The following is a 19947-nucleotide window of genomic DNA, read 5'->3' on the forward strand; positions in this document are numbered from 1 at the left end:
GCATCATATTAGGAAACAAATACTTATTATGATATGTAAACTATTAATAGACCCGTTGGCATCATCGTTGCAGATTCATAAATATGTACATCCTGATAGTCATGCACTGTTCATAAATTTCCCGCATTAAATCAAACTCTTGGAGATTCTGTCCTCCCACGATCTTCAGACTATTACATCCCTCTAGTAATAGATAATTGACCCCACTGACCTGTTTTCTTGTCTTGTACCATGAGCACAGAACCATAGCCACCATCTCCCAGCTTCTGTATCACACAGAAGTTCTCCTGAAGATCTATCTCCTGTAGACCCTGGGAAGCAAAGGAGACAAGTCCTTCCAGGATAAGCTGCACATCTCGTGTACTGGAGGCCATTGTGTCCTGTAGAAGTGAGAGGCTAGAAAATAGTTAATGATGATCATTATATTTCTCTCTGACCTTATTGAGTGAAGTATAATATCTATTATGATGTATATGGCAAATGATGAAAAAACAAAATATAAAATCATTAAAAATATGATGAGAGTAAAGTTGCAAAAATTACCTTGGAGAAATTAAATTGCAGTTGGGACTGTCTGAAAATTCTTCACAAAGGCTCAGGGATGTTGAAGTCTTTGGAAGCAGAGAAGTCACTGACTTGAGAAGGTAGGAGTCTTTTTATATAATGGTAGGTAAGTTACACCCAAGGATCAATGAGCTCCTGATTGGCTAGGAGTCAATATGTACTTGTTGTATACATAACATCAGGCATCAAGGGAATTAGCATTTCTATAGCATTCCTGCAAACTGCAGCCATAGATGGGGTCAAGTATTGTTGGGGTCAACACCTCATTGAAACTCTTCTTTATTAACATGTGGCCTCACCCTCCATTATTATAGTGATTACATGCCCCTTCTAATTTGTGTTATTATGAAGGCTCACTAAACGTTTATGCTCCAAGAGGTAATGTTTCACAAATACTGTATTAGATTTTATAAACTTTTGTATTTAAAATTAGAAACTGTAAAATTGGCAAAGTTGTAAGTTCCTAAAGGAAACTAAGTTAAACCATATTATTAGAGATGAGCGAACACCAAAATGTTCGGGTGTTCGTTATTCGGAACGAACTTCCCGCGATGCTCGAGGGTTCGTTTCGAACAACGAACCCCATTGAAGTCAATGGGCGACCAGAACATTTTTGTATTTCGCCGATGCTCGCTAAGGTTTTCATGTGTGAAAATCTGGGCAATTCAAGAAAGTGATGGGAATGACACAGTGACGGATAGGGCAGGCGAGGGGCTACATGGTGGGCTGCATCTCAAGTTCACAGGTCCCACTATTAAGCCACAATAGCGGCAAGAGTGCCCCCCCCCCCCCCCCACTGTCAGCATAAAGATCGTCCTCCTCTGGCACAGCTGTAACAGCTGTAGCAGAGAAGAACGATGTTTGCCCATTGAATTCAATGGAGCGGCAATACAGCATGTTCCACTGAATGCAATGGGCTGCCCGCGATCGCAGGATGAATGGTCGGAAAGGGGTTAAATATATAACCCCTTTCCTGCAATTCATCCAGAAATGTGATACACTAAAAATATATACCGGCGTATAAGGCGACGGGGCGTATAAGACGACCCCCCAACTGTCACCTTATACGCCGGTAATACAGTGGAGCAAAGAATAAAAAGCATTACTTACGTTTTTAGATGATCTGCGGCGCTCCTGCAGGCTGTCACTCCCTCCTAATCCACGGCAGACAAGCTTTCTCCACGAAAGACTTTAAATCCCTGCCTCCAGAAAGACACGTGCCTTCAGCCAATCACAGCCAATGACAATGATGTCATTGAATGGCTGTGATTGGCTGTGTTTCTGGAGGCGGGGATTTCAAGCCCGCCTCCAGAAACACAGCCAATCACAGCCATTCAATGACATCATTGTCATTGGCTGTGATTGGCTGAAGGCACGTGTCTTTCTGGAGGCAGGGATTTAAAGTCTTTCGTGGAGAAAGCTTGTCTGCCGTGGACCAGGAGGGAGTGACAGCCTGCAGGAGCGCCGCAGATCATCTAAAAACGTAAGTAATGCTTTTTATTCTTTGCTCCACTGTATTACCGGCGTATAAGGTGACAGTTGGGGGGTCGTCTTATACGCCCCGTCGCCTTATACGCCGGTATATATTTTTAGTGTAACACATTTCTGGATGAATTGCAGGAAAGGGGTTATATATTTAACCCCTTTCCGACCATTCATCCTGCGATCGCCGGCAGCCCATTGCATTCAGTGGAGTCGGCTGTATTGCCGGTTCCATTGAATTCAATGGGCAAACATCGTTCTTCTCTGTCACAGCTGTTACAGCTGTGGCAGAGAAGAAGGATTTGTCTTCTATATGTTCTCAATGGGGTCAGCGCTGCTGCCGCTGGCCCCATTGAGCGCATATAGAATGCATCCATAGCGAACCGCGGGAGGGGCCGACTTTTATGTTCGGGTGACACCTTATCTCCCCAGCCACTCACAGCAGGGGGGTGGTATAGGGCTTAAACGTTGCAGGGGGAAGTTGTAATGCCTTCCCTGTCTTTATATTGGCCAAAAAAAAGCGCTAACGTCTCAGGGAAGAAAGTTTAAGTAACCCGGACACCGCATGGTGTTCGTTACGGATAACGAACATCCCGAACACCCTAATATTCGCACGAATATCAAGCTCGGACGAACGCGTTCGCTCATCTCTACATATTATGTATTATATTGAAAAAAAAGTATAGTCAGAATAATCGGTATTTCCCCCATGTTTTTTCCATATCCACTATATTCTCTCTTTTACATTAGAATGGACATTTCTTTATTAACAAGTGGCCTAACCCTCCATTTTTATAATGATAGCATGCACCTTCTGATGTGTGCTACATTGGTGACTAACAAAACTTTTACTTTCAGGGGGTAACTTTTCATAAAAATTAGATGTTATAAACTTTTATATTTACTAATATTGTAAAGTTGAAACTGTAAAAGCAGTGAACTTCCAAAAGTAAATAAACTTAAATCTTATTTTTTTTTATCTAAAAAAAAGTACATTCAGTAGTATAGTCAGTATAATCAGTATTTTCTACATTTTTCTGGAATGTCCACGGGGCCAACAATTCACCTAAGGTTTGACTGAAATTGATATTCCACTGTATTCCTACTTTATCCAGTAATGTCTTTATTAGAGATGAGCGAGCACCAAAATGCTCGGGTGCTCGTTACTCGAGACGAATTTTTCGCGATGCTCGAGGGTTCGTTTCGAGTAACGAACCCCATTGAAGTCAATGGGCGACCCGAGCATTTTTGTATATCGCCGATGCTCGCTAAGGTTTTCATGTGTGAAAATCGGGGCAATTCAAGAAAGTGATGGGAACGACACAGCAACGGATAGGGCAGGCGAGGGGCTACATGTTGGGCTGCATCTCAAGTTCACAGGTCCCACTATTAAGCCACAATAGCAGCAAGAGTGCCCCCCCCCCAACAACTTTTACATCTGAAAAGCCCTCATTAGCAATGCATACCTTAGCTAAGCACCACACTACCTCCAACAAAGCACAATCACTGCCTGCATGACACTCCGCTGCCACTTCTCCTGGGTTACATGCTGCCAAATCCCCCCCCTGCACGACCCAGTGTCCACAGCGCACACCAAACTGTCCCTGCCCAGCCTTCAGCTGCCCTCATGCCACCCTCATGTCTATTTATAAGTGCGTCTGCCACAGGAAAAGCAGGCACACACTGCAGATGGTTGGCACGGCTAGGCAGCGACCCTCTTTAAAAGTGGCGGGGCGATAGCCCACAATGCTGTACAGAAGCAATGAGAAATCCAATCCTGTGCCACCTCCATCTGGAGCTGCACACGTGGGCATAGCAATGGGGAACCTATGTGCCACACACTATTCATTCTGTCAAGGTGTCTGCATGCCCCAGTCAGACCGCGTTTTTTTATATATAGTCACAGGCAGGTACAACTCCGCAATGGGAATTCCGTGTGCACCCACAGCATGGGTGGCTCCCTGGAACCCACCAGCGGTACATAAAAATATCCCATTGCATTGCCCATCACAGCTGAGGTAGTATTGTCATGTTTAATGCAGGTGGGCTTCGGCCCACACTGCATGCCCCAGTCAGACTGGGGTTCTTTAGAAGTGGAAACAGATGCATTTACAACTCCCTGTGGACCCACAGCATGGGTGGGTGCCAGGAAGCCACCGGCGGTACATACATATATTCCATTGCATTGCCCAACACAGCTGAGGTAGTAATGTCGTGCTTAATGCAGGTGGGCTTCGGCCCACACTGCATGCCCCAGTCAGACTGGGGTTCTTTAGAAGTGGAAACAGATGCGTTTTTTCAAGTCCCTGTGGACCCACAGCATGGGTGGGTGCCAGGAAGCCACCGGCGGTACATAAATATATCCCATTGCATTGCCCAACACAGCTGAGGTAATAATGTCGTGCTTAATGCAGGTGGGCTTCGGCCCACACTGCATGCCCCAGTCAGACTGGGGTTCTTTAGAAGTGGAAACAGATGCATTTACAACTCCCTGTCGACCCACAGCATGGGTGGCTCCCTGGAACCCACCGGCGGTACATAAATATATCCCATTGCATTGCCCAACACAGCTGAGGTAGTAATGTCATGTTTAATGCAGGTGGGCTTCGGCCCACACTGCATGCCCCAGTCAGACTGGGGTTCTTTAGAAGTGGAAACAGATGCATTTACAACTCCCTGTGGACCCACAGCATGGGTGGGTGCCAGGAAGCCACCGGCGGTACATAAATATATCCCATTGCATTGCCCAACACAGCTGATGTAACGTCAGCTGTAATGCAGGTGGGCTAAAAATTAATTTGATTACACTGTAGGCGAGGGCCCACAAAAATTGCTGTATCAACAGTACTAATGTACCTCTGAAAAATTGCCCATGCCCAACCAAGAGGGCAGGTGAAACCCATTAATCGCTTTGGTTAATGTGGCTTAATTGGTAACTAGGCCAGGAGGCAGCCCAGTTAAAATAAAAATTGGTTGAGGTGAAAGTTTCAACGCTTTAACCCCTTCATGACATGGCCTATTTTGAGCTTAAGGATGCAACAATTTTTGGCGGATTTTCTTCTCCGTTTATCAAAAGTCATAACTTTTTAATTTTTCTGTCGACGCGGCCGTATGAGGGCTTGTTTTTTGCGTGGCGAACTCTAGTTTTTATCGGTGCCACTTTTCGGTACATAGACTATATTGTAAAACTTTTTTTTTTTTTGATGATAGCAGGGAGAGAAAACGCATCAATTCTGCCATAGATTTTTTTATTTTTTTTACAGCGTTAATCATGCAGCATAAATGAGACATTCCACTTTTTCTGCGGGTCGGTACGGTTACAACGATACCAAAATTCTTACATTTTTTTTAGGTTTTCCCACTTTTCTGCAATAAAAACCCTTTTTCTTGGAAATCTTTTTTTTTTTTCTAAATCGCTGCATTCAAAGTCCTGTAACTTTTTTATTTTTTGATGTACGGCACTCTATGAGGGCTTATTTTTTGCGAGACAAGCTGTAGATTTTATTGGTACCATTTTGGGGTACATATGGCTTTTTTGATCACTTTTATTGCAAGTTTAGTGAGGCAAACCTCAGTTATTTAGTGTTTTTTTTTTAGCGTTTTTTCCGTGCACAGTCAAAAGCATGTGCAACTTATTGTACGCGTCGTTACGGACGCGACGATACCAAATATGTGGGATTTTATTTTTTTGTTTTACCTTTTTTTATGCTAATCTGAGAAAAAGCATTTTTTACATTTTTTTAATCTTTGTTTTTTTTACACTATTTGAGTCCCTCTGAGGGACTTTAATCACTGCCCTGATGATCGCTGTTATAAGGCATGGGAGAGCTACTGCTCTCCCATGCCTTATCGCTTATACAGCGATCCTAGGCATAGGCAATACAGGACGCCAGTGTCTGGCGTCCTGTTGCCATGGTGACAGGCCGGACTCTCGCGATGACATCGCGAGTTCCGGCCGGAGACACAGAGGGAGCCGCGCTCCCTCTGTGAACTCTTTCCCTGCCGCGATCTACTTAGGGGTTAATGAGCATTGAAACGTATAAAAATTGTTTAGAAAAATTATATGACTGAGCCTTGTGGGCCTAAGAAAAATTGCCCGTTCGGCGTGATTATGTGAGGTTTCAGGAGGAGGAGCAAGAGGAGGAGGAGGAATATTATACACAGATAGATGAAGCAAAAAGGTCCCCATTTTGGATGGTGATAGAGAACGATGCTTCCATCCGCGGGTGCAGCCTACGTATTGCTTAGGTATCGCTGCTGTCCGCTGGTGGAGAAGAGAAGTCTGGGGAAATCCAGGCTTTGTTCATCTTGATGAGTGTAAGCCTCTCAGCACTGTCGGTTGACAGGTGGGTATGCTTATCCGTGATGATTCCCCCAGCCACACTAAACACACTCTCTGACAAGACGCTAGCCGCAGGACAAGCAAGCACCTCCAGGGCATACAGCGTGAGTTCAGGCCACGTGTCCAGCTTCAACACCCAGTAGTTGTAGGGGGCAGAGGCGTCACCGAGGACGGTGCTGCAATCGGCTACGTACTCCCTCACCATCCTTTTACAGTGCTCCTGCCAACTCAGCCTTGACTGGGGACCGGTGACACAGTCTTGCTGGGGAGCCATAAAGCTGTCAAAGGCCTTAGAGAGTGTTCCCCTGCCTGCGCTGTACATGCTGCCTGATCTCTGCGCCTCCCCTGCTACCTGGGCCGCGGAAATGCGCCTTCGGCCACTAGCGCTGTCGGATGGGAAGTTTACCATCAGTTTGTCCACCAGCGCCCTGTGGTATAGCATCATTCTCGAACCCCTTTCCTCTTCGGGAATGAGAGTGGAAAGGCTCTCCTTATACCGTGGATCGAGCAGTGTGTACACCCAGTAATCCGTAGTGGCCAGAATGCGTGTAACGCGAGGGTCACGAGAAAGGCATCCTAACATGAAGTCAGCCATGTGTGCCAGGGTACCTGTACGCAACACATGGCTGTCCTCACTCGGAAGATCACTTTCAGGATCCTCCTCCTCCTCCTCCTCCTCCTCTGGCCATACACGCTGAAAGGATGACAGGCAAGCAGCATCTGTCCCCTCAGCAGTGGGCCAAGCTGTCTCTTCCCCCTCCTCCTCATGCTCCTCCCCCTCCTCAACACGCTGAGATATAGACAGGAGGGTGCTCTGACTATCCAGCGACATACTGTCTTCCCCCGCCTCCGTTTCTGATTCCAAAGCGTCTGCCTTTATGCTTTGCAGGGAACTTCTCAAGAGGCATAGCAGAGGAATGGTGACGCTAATGATTGCAGCATCCCCGCTCACCATCTGGGTAGACTCCTCAAATTTTCCAAGGACCTGGCAGATGGCTGCCAACCAGGCCCACTCTTCTGTAAATAATTGAGGAGGCTGACTCCCACTGCGCCGCGCAAGTTGGAGTTGGTATTCCACTATAGCTCTACGCTGCTCATAGAGTCTGGCCAACATGTGCAGCGTAGAGTTCCACTGTGTGGGCACGTCGCACAGCAGTCGGTGCACTGGCAGATTAAACCGATGTTGCAGGGTCCGCAGGGTGGCAGCGTGCGTGTGTGATTTGCGGAAATGTGCGCAGAGCTGGCGCACCTTTCCGAGCAGGTATGACAAGTGGGGGTAGCTTTTCAGAAAGCGCTGAACCACCAAATTAAAGACATGGGCCAGGCATGGCACGTGCGTGAGGCTGCCGAGCTGCAGAGCCGCCACCAGGTTACGGCCGTTGTCACACACGACCATGCCCGGTTGGGGGCTCAGCAGCGCAAGCCAGCGGTCGGTCTGCTCTGTCAGACCCTGCAGCAGTTCGTGGGCCGTGTGGCTCTTCTCTCCTAAGCTGAGTCGTTTCAGCTCGGCCTGATAACGCTTGCCCACCGCTGTGCTGCCACGCCGCGTGACACAGACTGCTGGCGACATGCTGCTGCTGCTGACACATCTTGATTGCGAGACAGAGGTTGCGTAGGAGGAGGAGGAGGGTGGTTTAGTGGAGGAAGCATACACCGCCGCAGATAGCACCACCGAGCTGGGGCACGCAATTCGGGGGGTGGGTAGGACGTGAGCAGTCCCAGGCTCTGACTCTGTCCCAGCCTCCACTAAATTCACCCAATGTGCCGTCAGGGAGATATAGTGGCCCTGCCCGCCTGTGCTTGTCCACGTGTCTGTTGTTAAGTGGACCTTGGCAGTAACCGCGTTGGTGAGGGCGCGTACAATGTTGCGGGAGACGAGGTCATGCAGGCCTGGGACGGCACATCGGGAAAAGTAGTGGCGACTGGGAACCGAGTAGCGCGGGGCCGCCGCCGCCATCATGCTTTTGAAAGCCTCCGTTTCCACAAGCCTATACGGCAGCATCTCTAGGCTGATCAATTTTGCAATGTGCACGTTTAACGCTTGAGCGTGCGGGTGTGCGGCGTCGTACTTACGCTTGCGCTCAAACTGTGGCGCTAGCGACGTCTGGACGCTACGCTGAGAGACATTGCTGGATGGGGCCGAGGACAGCAGAGGTGAGGGTGTGGGTGCAGGCCAGGAGACGGTAGTGCCTGTGTCCTCAGAGGGGGGTTGGATCTCAGTGGCAGGTTGGGGCACAGGGGGAGAGGCAGTGGTGCAAACCGGAGGCGGTGAACGGGCATCATCCCACCTTGTGGGGTGCTTGGCCATCATATGCCTGCGCATGCTGGTGGTGGTGCCTCCCCAGCTGATCTTGGCGCGACAAAGGTTGCACACCACTGTTCGTCGGTCGTCAGGCGTCTCTGTGAGAAACTGCCACACCGTAGAGCACCTTGACCTCTGCAGGGTGGCATGGCGTGAGGGGGTGCTTTGGGAACCAGTTGGTGGATTATTCGGTCTGGCCCTGCCTCTACCCCTGGCCACCGCAGTGGCTCGGCCTGTGCCCACACCCTGACTTGGGCCTCCGCGTCCTCGCCCCCGTCCACGTCCTATAGGCCTACCCCTACCCCTCAGCATGGTGTATTAGCAGTAGTGCAGAAACAGAACACTGTAATTAAATGTGCCGCTTATTGGCCTGTGGTTGGAGGCTGACTTCGTTTACGGAACCCCAGGAAATATTTTGGCGCAAGCCTGCTGTAACACTTAGCTGGCTGCGTATTTATTTGGAGAACTACTACCCCCAGCAGACACGGACCCAGAACACTGAGCACAGTGACAGGCAGGCCAAATAGATTTTTTTTCAATATTTTTTTCAAAAGGACCACTGCGTATATTCAATCTATAATATATGTCTTCTGGCCCTGCCTACACAATTCTATCCCTGGAGTATTACTGCAGGGCGCAATGCTCTGCACGGCCGATATACCAAAAAAAAAAAAAATGTGCAGCACTGCTAAAAGCAGCCTCCACAGTACTGCACACGGTTAGATGTGGCCCTAAGAAGGACCGTTGGGGTTCTTGAAGCCTACAATAACTCCTAACGCTCTCCCTGCCTCCACACTTCTGTCCCTGGACTATTACTGCAGGGCGCAATGCTCTGCACGGCCGATATACCAAAAAATAAAAAATGTGCAACACTGCTAAAAGCAGCCTCCACACTACTGCACACGGTTAGATGTGGCCCTAAGAAGGACCGTTGGGGTTCTTGAAGCCTACACTAACTCCTAACACTCTCCCTATAGCAGCTCCGGCACCAACAGCACTGTCCCTCAGCTATCTCACAACGCATCTGAGGCGAGCCGCGGGAGGGGCCGATTTTTATACTCCGGTGACACCTGATCTCCCCAGCCACTCACTGCAGGGGGGTGGTATAGGGCTTGAACATCACAGGGGGAAGTTGTAATGCCTTCCCTGTCTTTCTATTGGGCAGAAAAGCGCGCTAACGTCTCAGAGATGTGAAAGTAACCCGAACATCGCGTGGTACTCTTTACGAGTAACGAGCATCTCGAACACGCTAATACTCGAACGAGTATCAAGCTCGGACGAGTACGTTCGCTCATCTCTAGTCTTTATATATAAAGAAGGGATATTGCATTCTCTCTATAACTCACTACAAATGAAGATTGCATTATTATAAAGCTTGCTTTTATCTCATTTTTAATTCAGAAGGAAAGTTAAACCTTCAAATCCACAGATTGGTTCAAACAGTGAAATCTGAAATATAACCACTGGATAATTTTCTAAGATTACGGTGAGCGCTTCAGCAATTATCTCTGCTATCACCTTCAGACCCCTCTAAACCAAACAACCTAAATATTATCGGTATCCAAGGCCCAATTTCCGGATGAGCTTCTAATTGATGCTCTCCTGGCTTAAGCACTAAAAAATGACCTAAAAGCCAAATTACAAACTTTGAATAACCTAAAATAAAGAAAAAAATGCAGGAAAAGAGAAGTAATGAGTCTAGTATCAAATCTGGTGTGGTCACATTCCCTCCTTCCTAATCGTACCTAATCAAGTCAACACTGAGGCCCAATCCTCAACTGCTCCTTCAATATGGAAAGGGCGCGCAAAGAACCTTGAAATCATTCAGATTCAATTACTTCAAATATTTATTTTGCTTAATTGAAGATTGAAATTTCATCAATAGAGAGCAACCTCTCTGGTAGCTTGCCTATTGTAAACATGGATTTCCATTGTCAGTTCTTCATGCCCAGCCAAACGCCTGGGCCAATCTGCGCCAAATTTGCACATAGGCAAATGAGGGGCTTCAGAAGGTTTTAGACTGGTTTTCAACTCTCTAGAACCCACCAATTTCAGCATATCCTCAAACAAATGGACTAATCTGCACTGACTGGCCTAATCTGCACCTAATTAGATAAGGATGCAGCTCTCTAGGACCTACTGTGCTACTGATGCTCGTAATTGTAGGCATAGTTCACATTGAAAAAATACTCGAGTCTCCGATTGACTTCAATGGGGTTCGTTACTCGAAATGAGCTCTCGAGCATTACAAAAAGCTTGCCTCGAGTAACAAGCACCAGAGCATTTTGGTGCTCGCTCATCACTAAACCTGACGTTTCCCAGGGGGAGCTGCAGGGTGACGTCATGCGGCACCTTTGAGCGGTGCTGCGTTTCGGCGTGTGCTCTTAGTAGACGTTGGGTGACATCAGTCTGCGTTCCAGACATGCATTTCAAGGGGTTATGTTTTCTTTTGAGTGATTTAGAAGGAAAGTGCTGTGAATGAGGAAATCGTTGTTGTAATATGTCAAATACATTATATAGTTAATGAAAAAAACAAGAGAAAGGAAATAGACTTTGACTGTGCTCTAAATTTGGAGTCACCATTGTATCAGCTTAATGAAAACTATTTAGGTTTTTAAAAGACATGGAATGCTTACAATGGACAATATCAGCAGAATTTCTATATATTAAATAGAAATAAAGTTAATTATAATATATAAAGCACAATTAACCAGATGGTCTTATATGATTAAGTACATTAATATAAAGTAGGTTATTCAGACCATTTGGCAAGACAATTTCACCGAAATATCCCAACATTCTTTTTAGCCTTGCAAATTTGCCATATTCAATTTTTTCCAACAAAATCTCCCCTTAAACCTATGGTTTCTTTGTTCTGAAAGTGGAAAAAAGGTTTTGACACGCTATGTTTTAGGTAGCCATTTTAATTATGGGAATGATGTTGATTCCTCCTTATTCTCAGGGGGTTAGTTGTTCTGCCTATAGCAGAGATTGAAGGGACATTCTATTAGATAAATAACAAATGCTGAACTGTAATCGAAATCATCTTGGAATTTAATAGGGTGTAATTCCTGGTTATTTGATCAGACGAAAAGGATATTTATGATTTGGGGAGGATGTAGTTGAGGTTAGCTTATAGTGACTGGATTTGGGACCAGATGGATGAAGGTGTGAAAAAAAAATAGATTTTACTAGCGATAGGGGTGTAACTGCAGTGGGTGTGGGTGAACTTGTAGTATCAGGGGTGGGAGAAATGGAATGTGATGTAGGTTTTGATTGATATGAGAATCTTGAAAGTACAGTTGGCTTTGGATATGAGAAGAGAGAATTACAATTGGATCGGGGCAGGAAAAGAGGAGTTTATTAAGAGTTTATGATGTCTTGGTAATAGACATTAGATTGTCTTATATTATATGTTGTCAGATTTGTTTAATACAGTGAATGTTTGACCTGATCAGACAGGAGACGGTTGAAAAATAGGTTTGGGATTCGTTTTGCGATGTTATTCCACTAGAAAGATTTTATTTTTCTCAAGATTTTGAAAGATCCCATTTAAGTTTGCTAATCCTTAAAAAAAAAATGGAAATCTAGGGAATTAGTATGCTCTAAGGCATGCTTTACAATGTCTAAAGAGCTGTTTGACGTTAGGGTGGAAAGTTAGTTTAGAAATGACCTACTCAATTCTTGTCATTTTTAATAATCTTATCCAAAATCAGATCAGAAAAAGTGTTTAGCACAAGAATCCATTCCCCTATAAAGATGGTGTGTGTGGGAAATGCTGATCAGATCGGAACCCTTAGATCCCTAGGGGCTATGTGATTATCTCTATATATACATAAAAATATCCAACCAATGGTATCTCTCCATAAAGTTTGTACATAGTCATTGAGTTTGCATTTGGAGATTTCAATAGGCATATTTGGGGTTGGGTGGAATGTCCCCAATTCCATTCTCCTTCAGAAAAGAATGGAACAGATGAAACCTGTAGAAATTTCTTCTTCAATAGAGATGGATTTAATAATCTGATATGGAAGGGTTGTGCACTCTTTCCTCAGACAGTCCATTTCCATATCGCTCAGTCCCAGAAAAAGATAATCGTGTGCCGAAGTACCCGGAGAAATGAAAACAAGATTAAGGGACAGCGCTTTCGTAAAACTTATACAACTTAATGGTCTAGTATTTATGATAAAATTGGTACTCACCTGGTGTATACAGCAAAACCCATATTTTCTTAAAGTAGCCGCCTTGCACATTGTAAAAATGCCACTCAGCGCTTTAAATTCTTAGGTACCCCCATACAATTTTGAGTCAAAGCGTAATTTTCACAACATGAAAAATGCTTAAAACTTTATATTAGCAGCTAATAGTGTGACCCCCCCCCCCCCTCCGCCCCACTTCCCAGTCCAGTGTCTACAAAGACATATCTTCTTAAAGTCACCAGAACTTCAAGGGACAAAAATCTGATGCAAGATTTTAAGAAAGTAACAATCTATACTGGATGATTGTAACCTGATGATTGTCGTTGGATTGACAGGCTGCTCGCTGCAATGTTCAGCTTCGTGTAACTTTATGACAAACATATATATTTTTTAAAAGCATTAACATAACTTTGTGCTTAAGGTGCCTTCACTCTGGCATTTTGCCTCTCTCTCCCCCTGTTCCGTTCTAGGAAGAGAAAGGCAGAAAAAAACATGTTTTCAAAGAAAAAAAAAATGCTTTCAGTTTTCCTCAGTTCTGTTTTACTTTTGAGTTTCTTTACTGCAGCAAACAGTGGTCTGCTGTGCTCAATTCACATTTGCATTAGAGCTTTAGTCATAATTATGCTTCATTTTTGAAGCAAAGAAATGGAATTAAATGCAAATAAACTGATCGGTTTTCACCCCAACTGACTTCAGAGGTCATAAAAACAGAAAGCAAACAAAAAGCTTTATATTGGCGTCTTTTCTGTTATTTGTTCAGTTAAAAAATGGAATAGAACAAAACAGAGGCAAACGTTATTGTGAAAGTGCGTATAACTCATAACTTACTGTATCTCAGGCTATATTGCAGAACAGACATTAGTGTTGGCCCTGTTTCAAAACCAAAATTTTTATCTTTAAAAGAAGGCCAAAATCAAAGCTTTATCTGCAATATAGACTGAGATTACAAACTGTATCTCTACAGCTTGTAATGAGAACAGCAGATATCCAAAATTCCCACTTCAAATAGTTCTATCTCAGACTACCTTTACTTGTAAAAACAATCCAGGTGTATGGGGATATAATATGCTGTGAAGAAGACTCATGCCAGAATATACAATTGTCTTGTTTGTACCTAATGGACGTTGGATGTATGGTTTTATTTTTGCTAAAAATCACAAGTTTCTTATCCTCAAAATCCCAGATGCTAGATTTTTCTTACAATTGAAGTTTGTCTGCTGTTTATCCCTTGCATCTTGGATTGGATCTATGCATGGAGCGGAGGAGGATACTTCAGAATCTATCTCAGACTACATTGCAGATAGAATCATAACTAGATGGGACGATTATCATTCAGATAAGTTCAAATTTCTGCTTTTGAACAAAAATCTTACCGTGTAAATGCATGCAATGAAAATTTTTCATACGTTCAGATTCTGTATACAGAAAACTGAACCACGTGCCATTCAGTGTCAACAGCAGTCATTCACTTCTGAATGACTGTCTGCTTACTGTGAATGGAGTTGAGCTGGGGCTTCCCAGCCTGCACCGCCTCCATACTGGAAGTGCTTTGAGCAATGCTAGCGATACACGCTCCTGTGTAACAGCACAGACGCAAGCATCACTGGGACTGGCTGCTGGACATCGTTTGCCCGTATAAATGTACCTGGAATGTCCTCTCACAAGGATATAGCAGATAAGTCCTAGGAAAGGGTTAGATCAATAGAAACATTTTCGTATTAGGTTACTGAAATTCGAATCACTTACTGTTACTACGAAGGAAATGGCTGAATATGTTGTCATGCAGCCAAGTTCTATCTTTGCTCCAACATGAAATGATTAATATCTTCCAATCCATCCTTCCAAATGTCTGGAGGTGTCTCACTATCAAACTCAGAATTTTCAGAAGTCAAGTAGCCGGATATAGTACTTAAGAGAGAAGTCGTTGATGTGCTGGTTTCTTCAGATGAGTCTATGTTTTCTTCTTTCCAACATTCCTCCAAGAACATCACAACTTCTCCAGATTTACTCCTCTTACTACAGTCTATGGCTAAAAGACCACTGAACATCTTCAGAGCTCCAGGTGGAAATCTGCTCCACGGTGATGGTGGCTCAATATCCTCCAAATTACATTGCCACTCAACAAACATACTATAAGCTTTGTCTGTGGAAACTGCTGAGTGCCATGGAAATTCGCCTGTGAGCAAACAGTAGAGGACAATACCAAAGGACCATACATCCAGGGGGAAGTCTACAAGCAAAGAATCCTCGTCGGTAACTTGGCTCATCTCTGGAGCCATGTATGAGACAGTGCCGATCCTTTTTTTCGCCATTGTTCCTTTCATACATGAAAGACCAAAGTCCGTAATTTTTATACAGTGGCAGTCCTCATCAAACACCAAAATGTTCTCTGGTTTGATATCTAAATGCACCAGCCCTTTACTGTCTATGAATTCTATGGCGCTGGAGATCTGCACTGCACATCTCTTTACCGTGTCCTCCGGAAGGCCATCCTGAAATAGGGAAACACATGAAGTCAACATAATGGAGATATTACTACAAGAAGAAAGGCTATTGGTAAAGTAGTTCTCGGGATAAATTGGGGATTTCTACTTACATGAGGTGTTATAAGAGAGCACAAATCCCCTATCGACAGCTCCTGGGCAAAGGCAAAGTAGTCCCAAGTCTTGAAGGCAGTGCCATAACTTCCAATGATATTGGGATGGGAGGAGAGGAAGAAAGACTTGCTGAACTCCATGAGGAAGGCAAATTCAGTTGTTTTGTTCCTGTCGAGAAGCTTTAATGCCATTTTCTGATCTGTTTATGAAAATAACATTGTACATTTATTACTTAAAAGTATTTATAGGATTGTCAAATTGGAAATATTGAAATTCGTAAAATTAAACTGTAGACCCTTCTGTTCCCCCCCTTTGATTGCATCATATTAGGAAACAAATACTTGTCATGATATGTAAACTATTAATAGACCCGTTGGCATCATCGTTGCAGATTCATAAATATCTACATCCTGATAGTCGTGCACTGTTCATAAATCCCCCGCATTTAATCAAACTCTTGGAGATTCTGTCCTCCCACGATCTTCAGACTACTACATCACTCTAGTAATAGATAATTGACCCCCACTAACCTGTTTTCTTGTCTTGTACCATGAGCACAGAACCATAGCCACCATCTCCCAGCTTCTGTATCACACAGAAGTTCTCCTGAAGATCTATCTCCTGCAGACCCCAGGAAGCAAAGGAGACAAGTCCTTCCAGGATAAGCTGCACATCTCGTGTACTGGAGGCCATTGTGTCCTGTAGAAGTGAGAGGCAAGAAAATAGTTAATGATGATCATTATAATTCTCTCTGACCTTATAGAGTGAAGTATAATATCTATTATGATGTATATGGCAAATGATGAAAAAACTAAATATAAAATCATTAAAATATGATGAGAGTAAAGTTGCAAAAATTACCTTGGAGAAATCAAATTGCAGTTGGGACTGTCTGAAAATTCTTCACAAAGTCTCAGGGATGTTGAAGTCTTTGAAAGCAGAGAAGTCACTGACTTGAGAAGGTAGGAGTCTTTTTATATAATGGTAGGTAAGTTACACCCAAGGATCAATGAGCTCCTGATTGGCTAGGAGTCAATATGTACTTGTTGTATACATAACATCAGGCATCAAGGGAATTAGCATTTCTATAGCATTCCTGCAAACTGCAGCCATAGATGGGGTCAAGTATTGTTGGGGTCAACACCTCATTGTAAGGAAAACCCTTCTTTATTAACATGTGGCCTCACCCTCCATTATAGTGATTACATGCCCCTTCTGATTTGTGTTATTATGAAGGCTCACTAAACTTTTATGCTCCAAGAGGTAATGTTTCACAAATATTAGATTTTATAAACTTTTATATTTAAAATTAGAAACTGTAAAATTGGCAAAGTTGTAAGTTCCTAAAGGAAACTAAGTTAAACCATATTATGTATTATATTGAAAAAAAAGTATAGTCAGAATAATCAGTATTTCCCCCATTTTTTTTCCATATCCACTATATTCTCTCTTTAACATTAGAATAGACATTTCTTTATTAACAAGTGGCCTTACCCTCCATTATTATAATGATAGCATGCACCTTCTGATGTGTGTTACATTGGTGACTAACAAAACTTTTACCTTTCAGGGGGTAACTTCATAAAAATTAGATTTTATAAACTTTTATATTTACTAATATTTTAAAGTTGAAACTGTAAAAGCAGTGAACTTCCAAAAGTAAATACATTCACTGAAAAAGCCAAAAATACAATACCTGAAGGTCTGCAAAGCAGACACGGTCGCCATAGGCACGATCGCCATAAGGCAGGCACAATCGCCACCGGCACAATCGCCGTAGGGCAGGCGCAATGGCCTTAAGCCCTGAAGATATGTAGTCAGCCAGACAATAATGTGTGGAGGAGCAGCTTGTTCCTGGCAGGCTAATATGCAGTCACTTACTCAACCCAGCCCAGAATGGGGAGGAGTGACTGCATATACTATTAGCCTGCACATGTGAACGATACCAAAGATGTCAGCCATAGATGGGTGGTTACTTTTTTCCAAAAGTAAATAAACTTAAATCTTATTTTTGTTTATCTAAATAAAGTACATTCAGTAGTATAGTCAGCATAATCAGTATTTTCTACATTTTTCTGGAATGTCCATGGGGCCAACATTCCACCTAAGTTTTGACTGAAATTGATATTCCACTGTATTCCTACTTTATCCAGTAATGTCTTTATATATAAAGAAGGGATATTGCATTCTCTCTATAACTCACTACAAATGTAGATTGCATTATTATAAAGCTTGCTTTTATCTCATTTTTAATTCAGAAGGAAAGTTAAACCTTCAAATCCACAGATTGGTTCAAACAGTGAAATCTAAAATATAACCACTGGATAATTTTCTAAGATTACGGTGAGCGCTTCAGCAATTATCTCTGCTATCACCTACAGACCCCTCTAAACCAAACAACTTAAATATTATCGGTATCCAAGGCCCAATTTCCGGATGAGCTTCTAATTGATGCTCTCCTGGCTTAAGCATTAAAAAATGACCTAAAAGCCAAATTACAAACTTTGAATAACCTAAAATAAAGAAAAAAATGCAGGAAAAGAGAAGTAATGAGTCTTGTATCAAATCTGGTGTGGTCACATCCCCTCCTTCCTAATCGCACCTAATCAAGTCAACACTGAGGCCCAATCCTCAACTGCTCCTTCAATATGGAAAGGGCGCGCAAAGAACCTTGAAATCATTCAGATTCAATTACTTCAAATATTTCTTTTGCTTAATTGAAGATTGAAATTTCATCAATAGAGAGCAACCTCTCTGGTAGCTTGCCTATTGTAAACATGGATTTCCATTGTCAGTTCTTCATGCCCAGCCAAACGCCTGGGCCAATCTGCGCCAAATTTGCACATAGGCAAATGATGGGCTTCAGAAGGTTTTAGACTGGTTTTCAACTCTCTAGAACCCACCAATTTCAGCATATCCTCAAACAAATGGACTAATCTGCACTGACTGGCCTAATCTGCACCAAATTAGATAAGGATGCAGCTCTCTAGGACCTACCGTGCTACTGATGCTCGTAATTGTAGGCATAGTTCACATTGAAAAAATACTCGAGTCTCCCATTGACTTCAATGGGGTTCGTTACTTAAAATGAGCTCTCGAGCATTACAAAACATAGTAACATAGTAACATTGTCTTCATTCGGCCTTACATACTATGTCCATCTAGTCCAGCCTGTCTATCCTACTGTGTTGATCCAGAGGAAGGTAAAAAACCCCAAGGCCAGAAGCCAATTAGCCCTTTTGGGGGGAAAATTCCTTCCCGACTCCCTAATGGCAATCAGACTGTTCCCTGGATCAACCCCTAATAGTTCCTACCTGCCTATATACCAGGATTGACACTTAACCTAATATTTATATCCTGTAATATCCTTCTTCTCCAGAAAGACATCAAGTCCCCTTTTAAACTCCTCTATGGATTTTGCCATCACCACTTCCTCCGGTAGAGAGTTCCACAGTGTAACTGCTCCTACAGTAAAGAATCCCCTTCTATGTTGGTGATGAAACCTACTTTCCTCTAATCGTAGCGGATGTCCTCTTGTTACCGTCATGGTCCTGGGTGTAAACAGATCGCGGGAGAGATCCATGTGTTGTCCCCTCATGGACTTATACATGGTTATTTGGTCGCCTCTTAACCTTCTTTTTTCTAGAGTAAATAGTCCTAATTTGGATAGCCTCTCTGGGTATTCCAGTCCTGTCATTCCATGTATTAGTTTAGTTGCCCTTCTTTGAACCCCCTCCAGCATTGTGACATCTTTCCTGAGCACCGGTGTCCAGAATTGTACGCAGTATTCCATATGAGGCCTGACAAGTGCCTTATATAATGGAAGGATAACGTTCTCGTCCTTCGCCCCTATACCTCTTTTAATGCACCCCAAGACTTTATTTGCCTTTGCAGCAGCTGACTGGCATTGGTTACTCCAGTTTAGTCTATTATCCACTAGTACCCCCAGATCCTTTTCCCTAGTGGTACCCCATTAAGTAAATATATTTGTGACATCCGTTCCTCCTGCCCATGTGCATAGTCTTACATTTTTCAACATTGAACTTCATTTGCCATTTTCCTGCCCAAGCCCCCAGCTTATCCAGGTCTGTTTGCAGCCGCACATTGTCCTCCGTTGCATTAATTATATTGTATAATTTTGTGTCATCTGCAAATATTGATATTTTGCTGTGCAGCCCCTCTATCAGGTCATTGATAAATATGTTGAACAGAGTGGGGCCTATTACTGAACCCTGTGGCACCCCGCTAGCGACTGTGGTCCAATCAGAGTATGAGCCATTTATTACCACCCTCTGCTTTCTATCATTGAGCCAATTTTTTACCCACTTACACACGTTTTCGCCCAGTCCGAGCTGCCTCATTTTGTATATTAGCCTATTATGTGGCACGGTGTCAGAGGCTTTAGGGAAGTCCAGATATACAAGATCAATAGATTCTCCCTGGTCCAGCTTAGAGCTTACT

The 19947-nt window shown here is 43.6% G+C and overlaps 2 protein-coding genes across 2 annotated transcripts in view; both read right to left on the reverse strand.

Annotated features, from left to right (window-relative positions):
* The window catches only part of LOC136627230 (serine/threonine-protein kinase SBK1-like), a 1346-nt gene extending 972 nt beyond the window's left edge, over window positions 1-374 (reverse strand). Inside the window, exon 1 of the mRNA XM_066602159.1 lies at window positions 212-374. Coding sequence (XP_066458256.1) covers window positions 212-374 — 163 coding nt within the window. The remainder of the gene's footprint in view (window positions 1-211) is intronic.
* A 14308-nt stretch (window positions 375-14682) lies between these two features.
* On the reverse strand, window positions 14683-16179 carry LOC136627231 (serine/threonine-protein kinase SBK1-like). The gene is made up of 3 exons (XM_066602160.1): window positions 16017-16179; window positions 15486-15685; window positions 14683-15381 (listed from the first exon to the last, which is right to left on the reverse strand). Exons 1-3 carry the CDS (start codon window positions 16177-16179, stop codon window positions 14683-14685), a joined length of 1062 nt encoding a protein of 353 aa, XP_066458257.1.
* Between the last annotated feature and the right edge of the window lie 3768 nt (window positions 16180-19947).

Source organism: Eleutherodactylus coqui, chromosome 5 (genome assembly GCF_035609145.1).
Source record: "Eleutherodactylus coqui strain aEleCoq1 chromosome 5, aEleCoq1.hap1, whole genome shotgun sequence".
In the NCBI taxonomy this organism is placed as follows: Eukaryota; Metazoa; Chordata; class Amphibia; order Anura; family Eleutherodactylidae; genus Eleutherodactylus; species Eleutherodactylus coqui.

Excerpts from the sequence above, each read along its gene's own strand:
- LOC136627231 (XM_066602160.1), bottom strand. The coding sequence starts at position 16,179 with ATGGCCTCCAGTACACGAGATGTGCAGCTTATCCTGGAAGGACTTGTC. Across the intron at positions 15,686-16,016 it reads GGTACAAGACAAGAAAACAG|ATCAGAAAATGGCATTAAAG; the intron begins GTTAGTGGGGGT and ends TTTCATAAACAG. Across the intron at positions 15,382-15,485 it reads GCTCTCTTATAACACCTCAT|GATGGCCTTCCGGAGGACAC; the intron begins GTAAGTAGAAAT and ends TCCCTATTTCAG.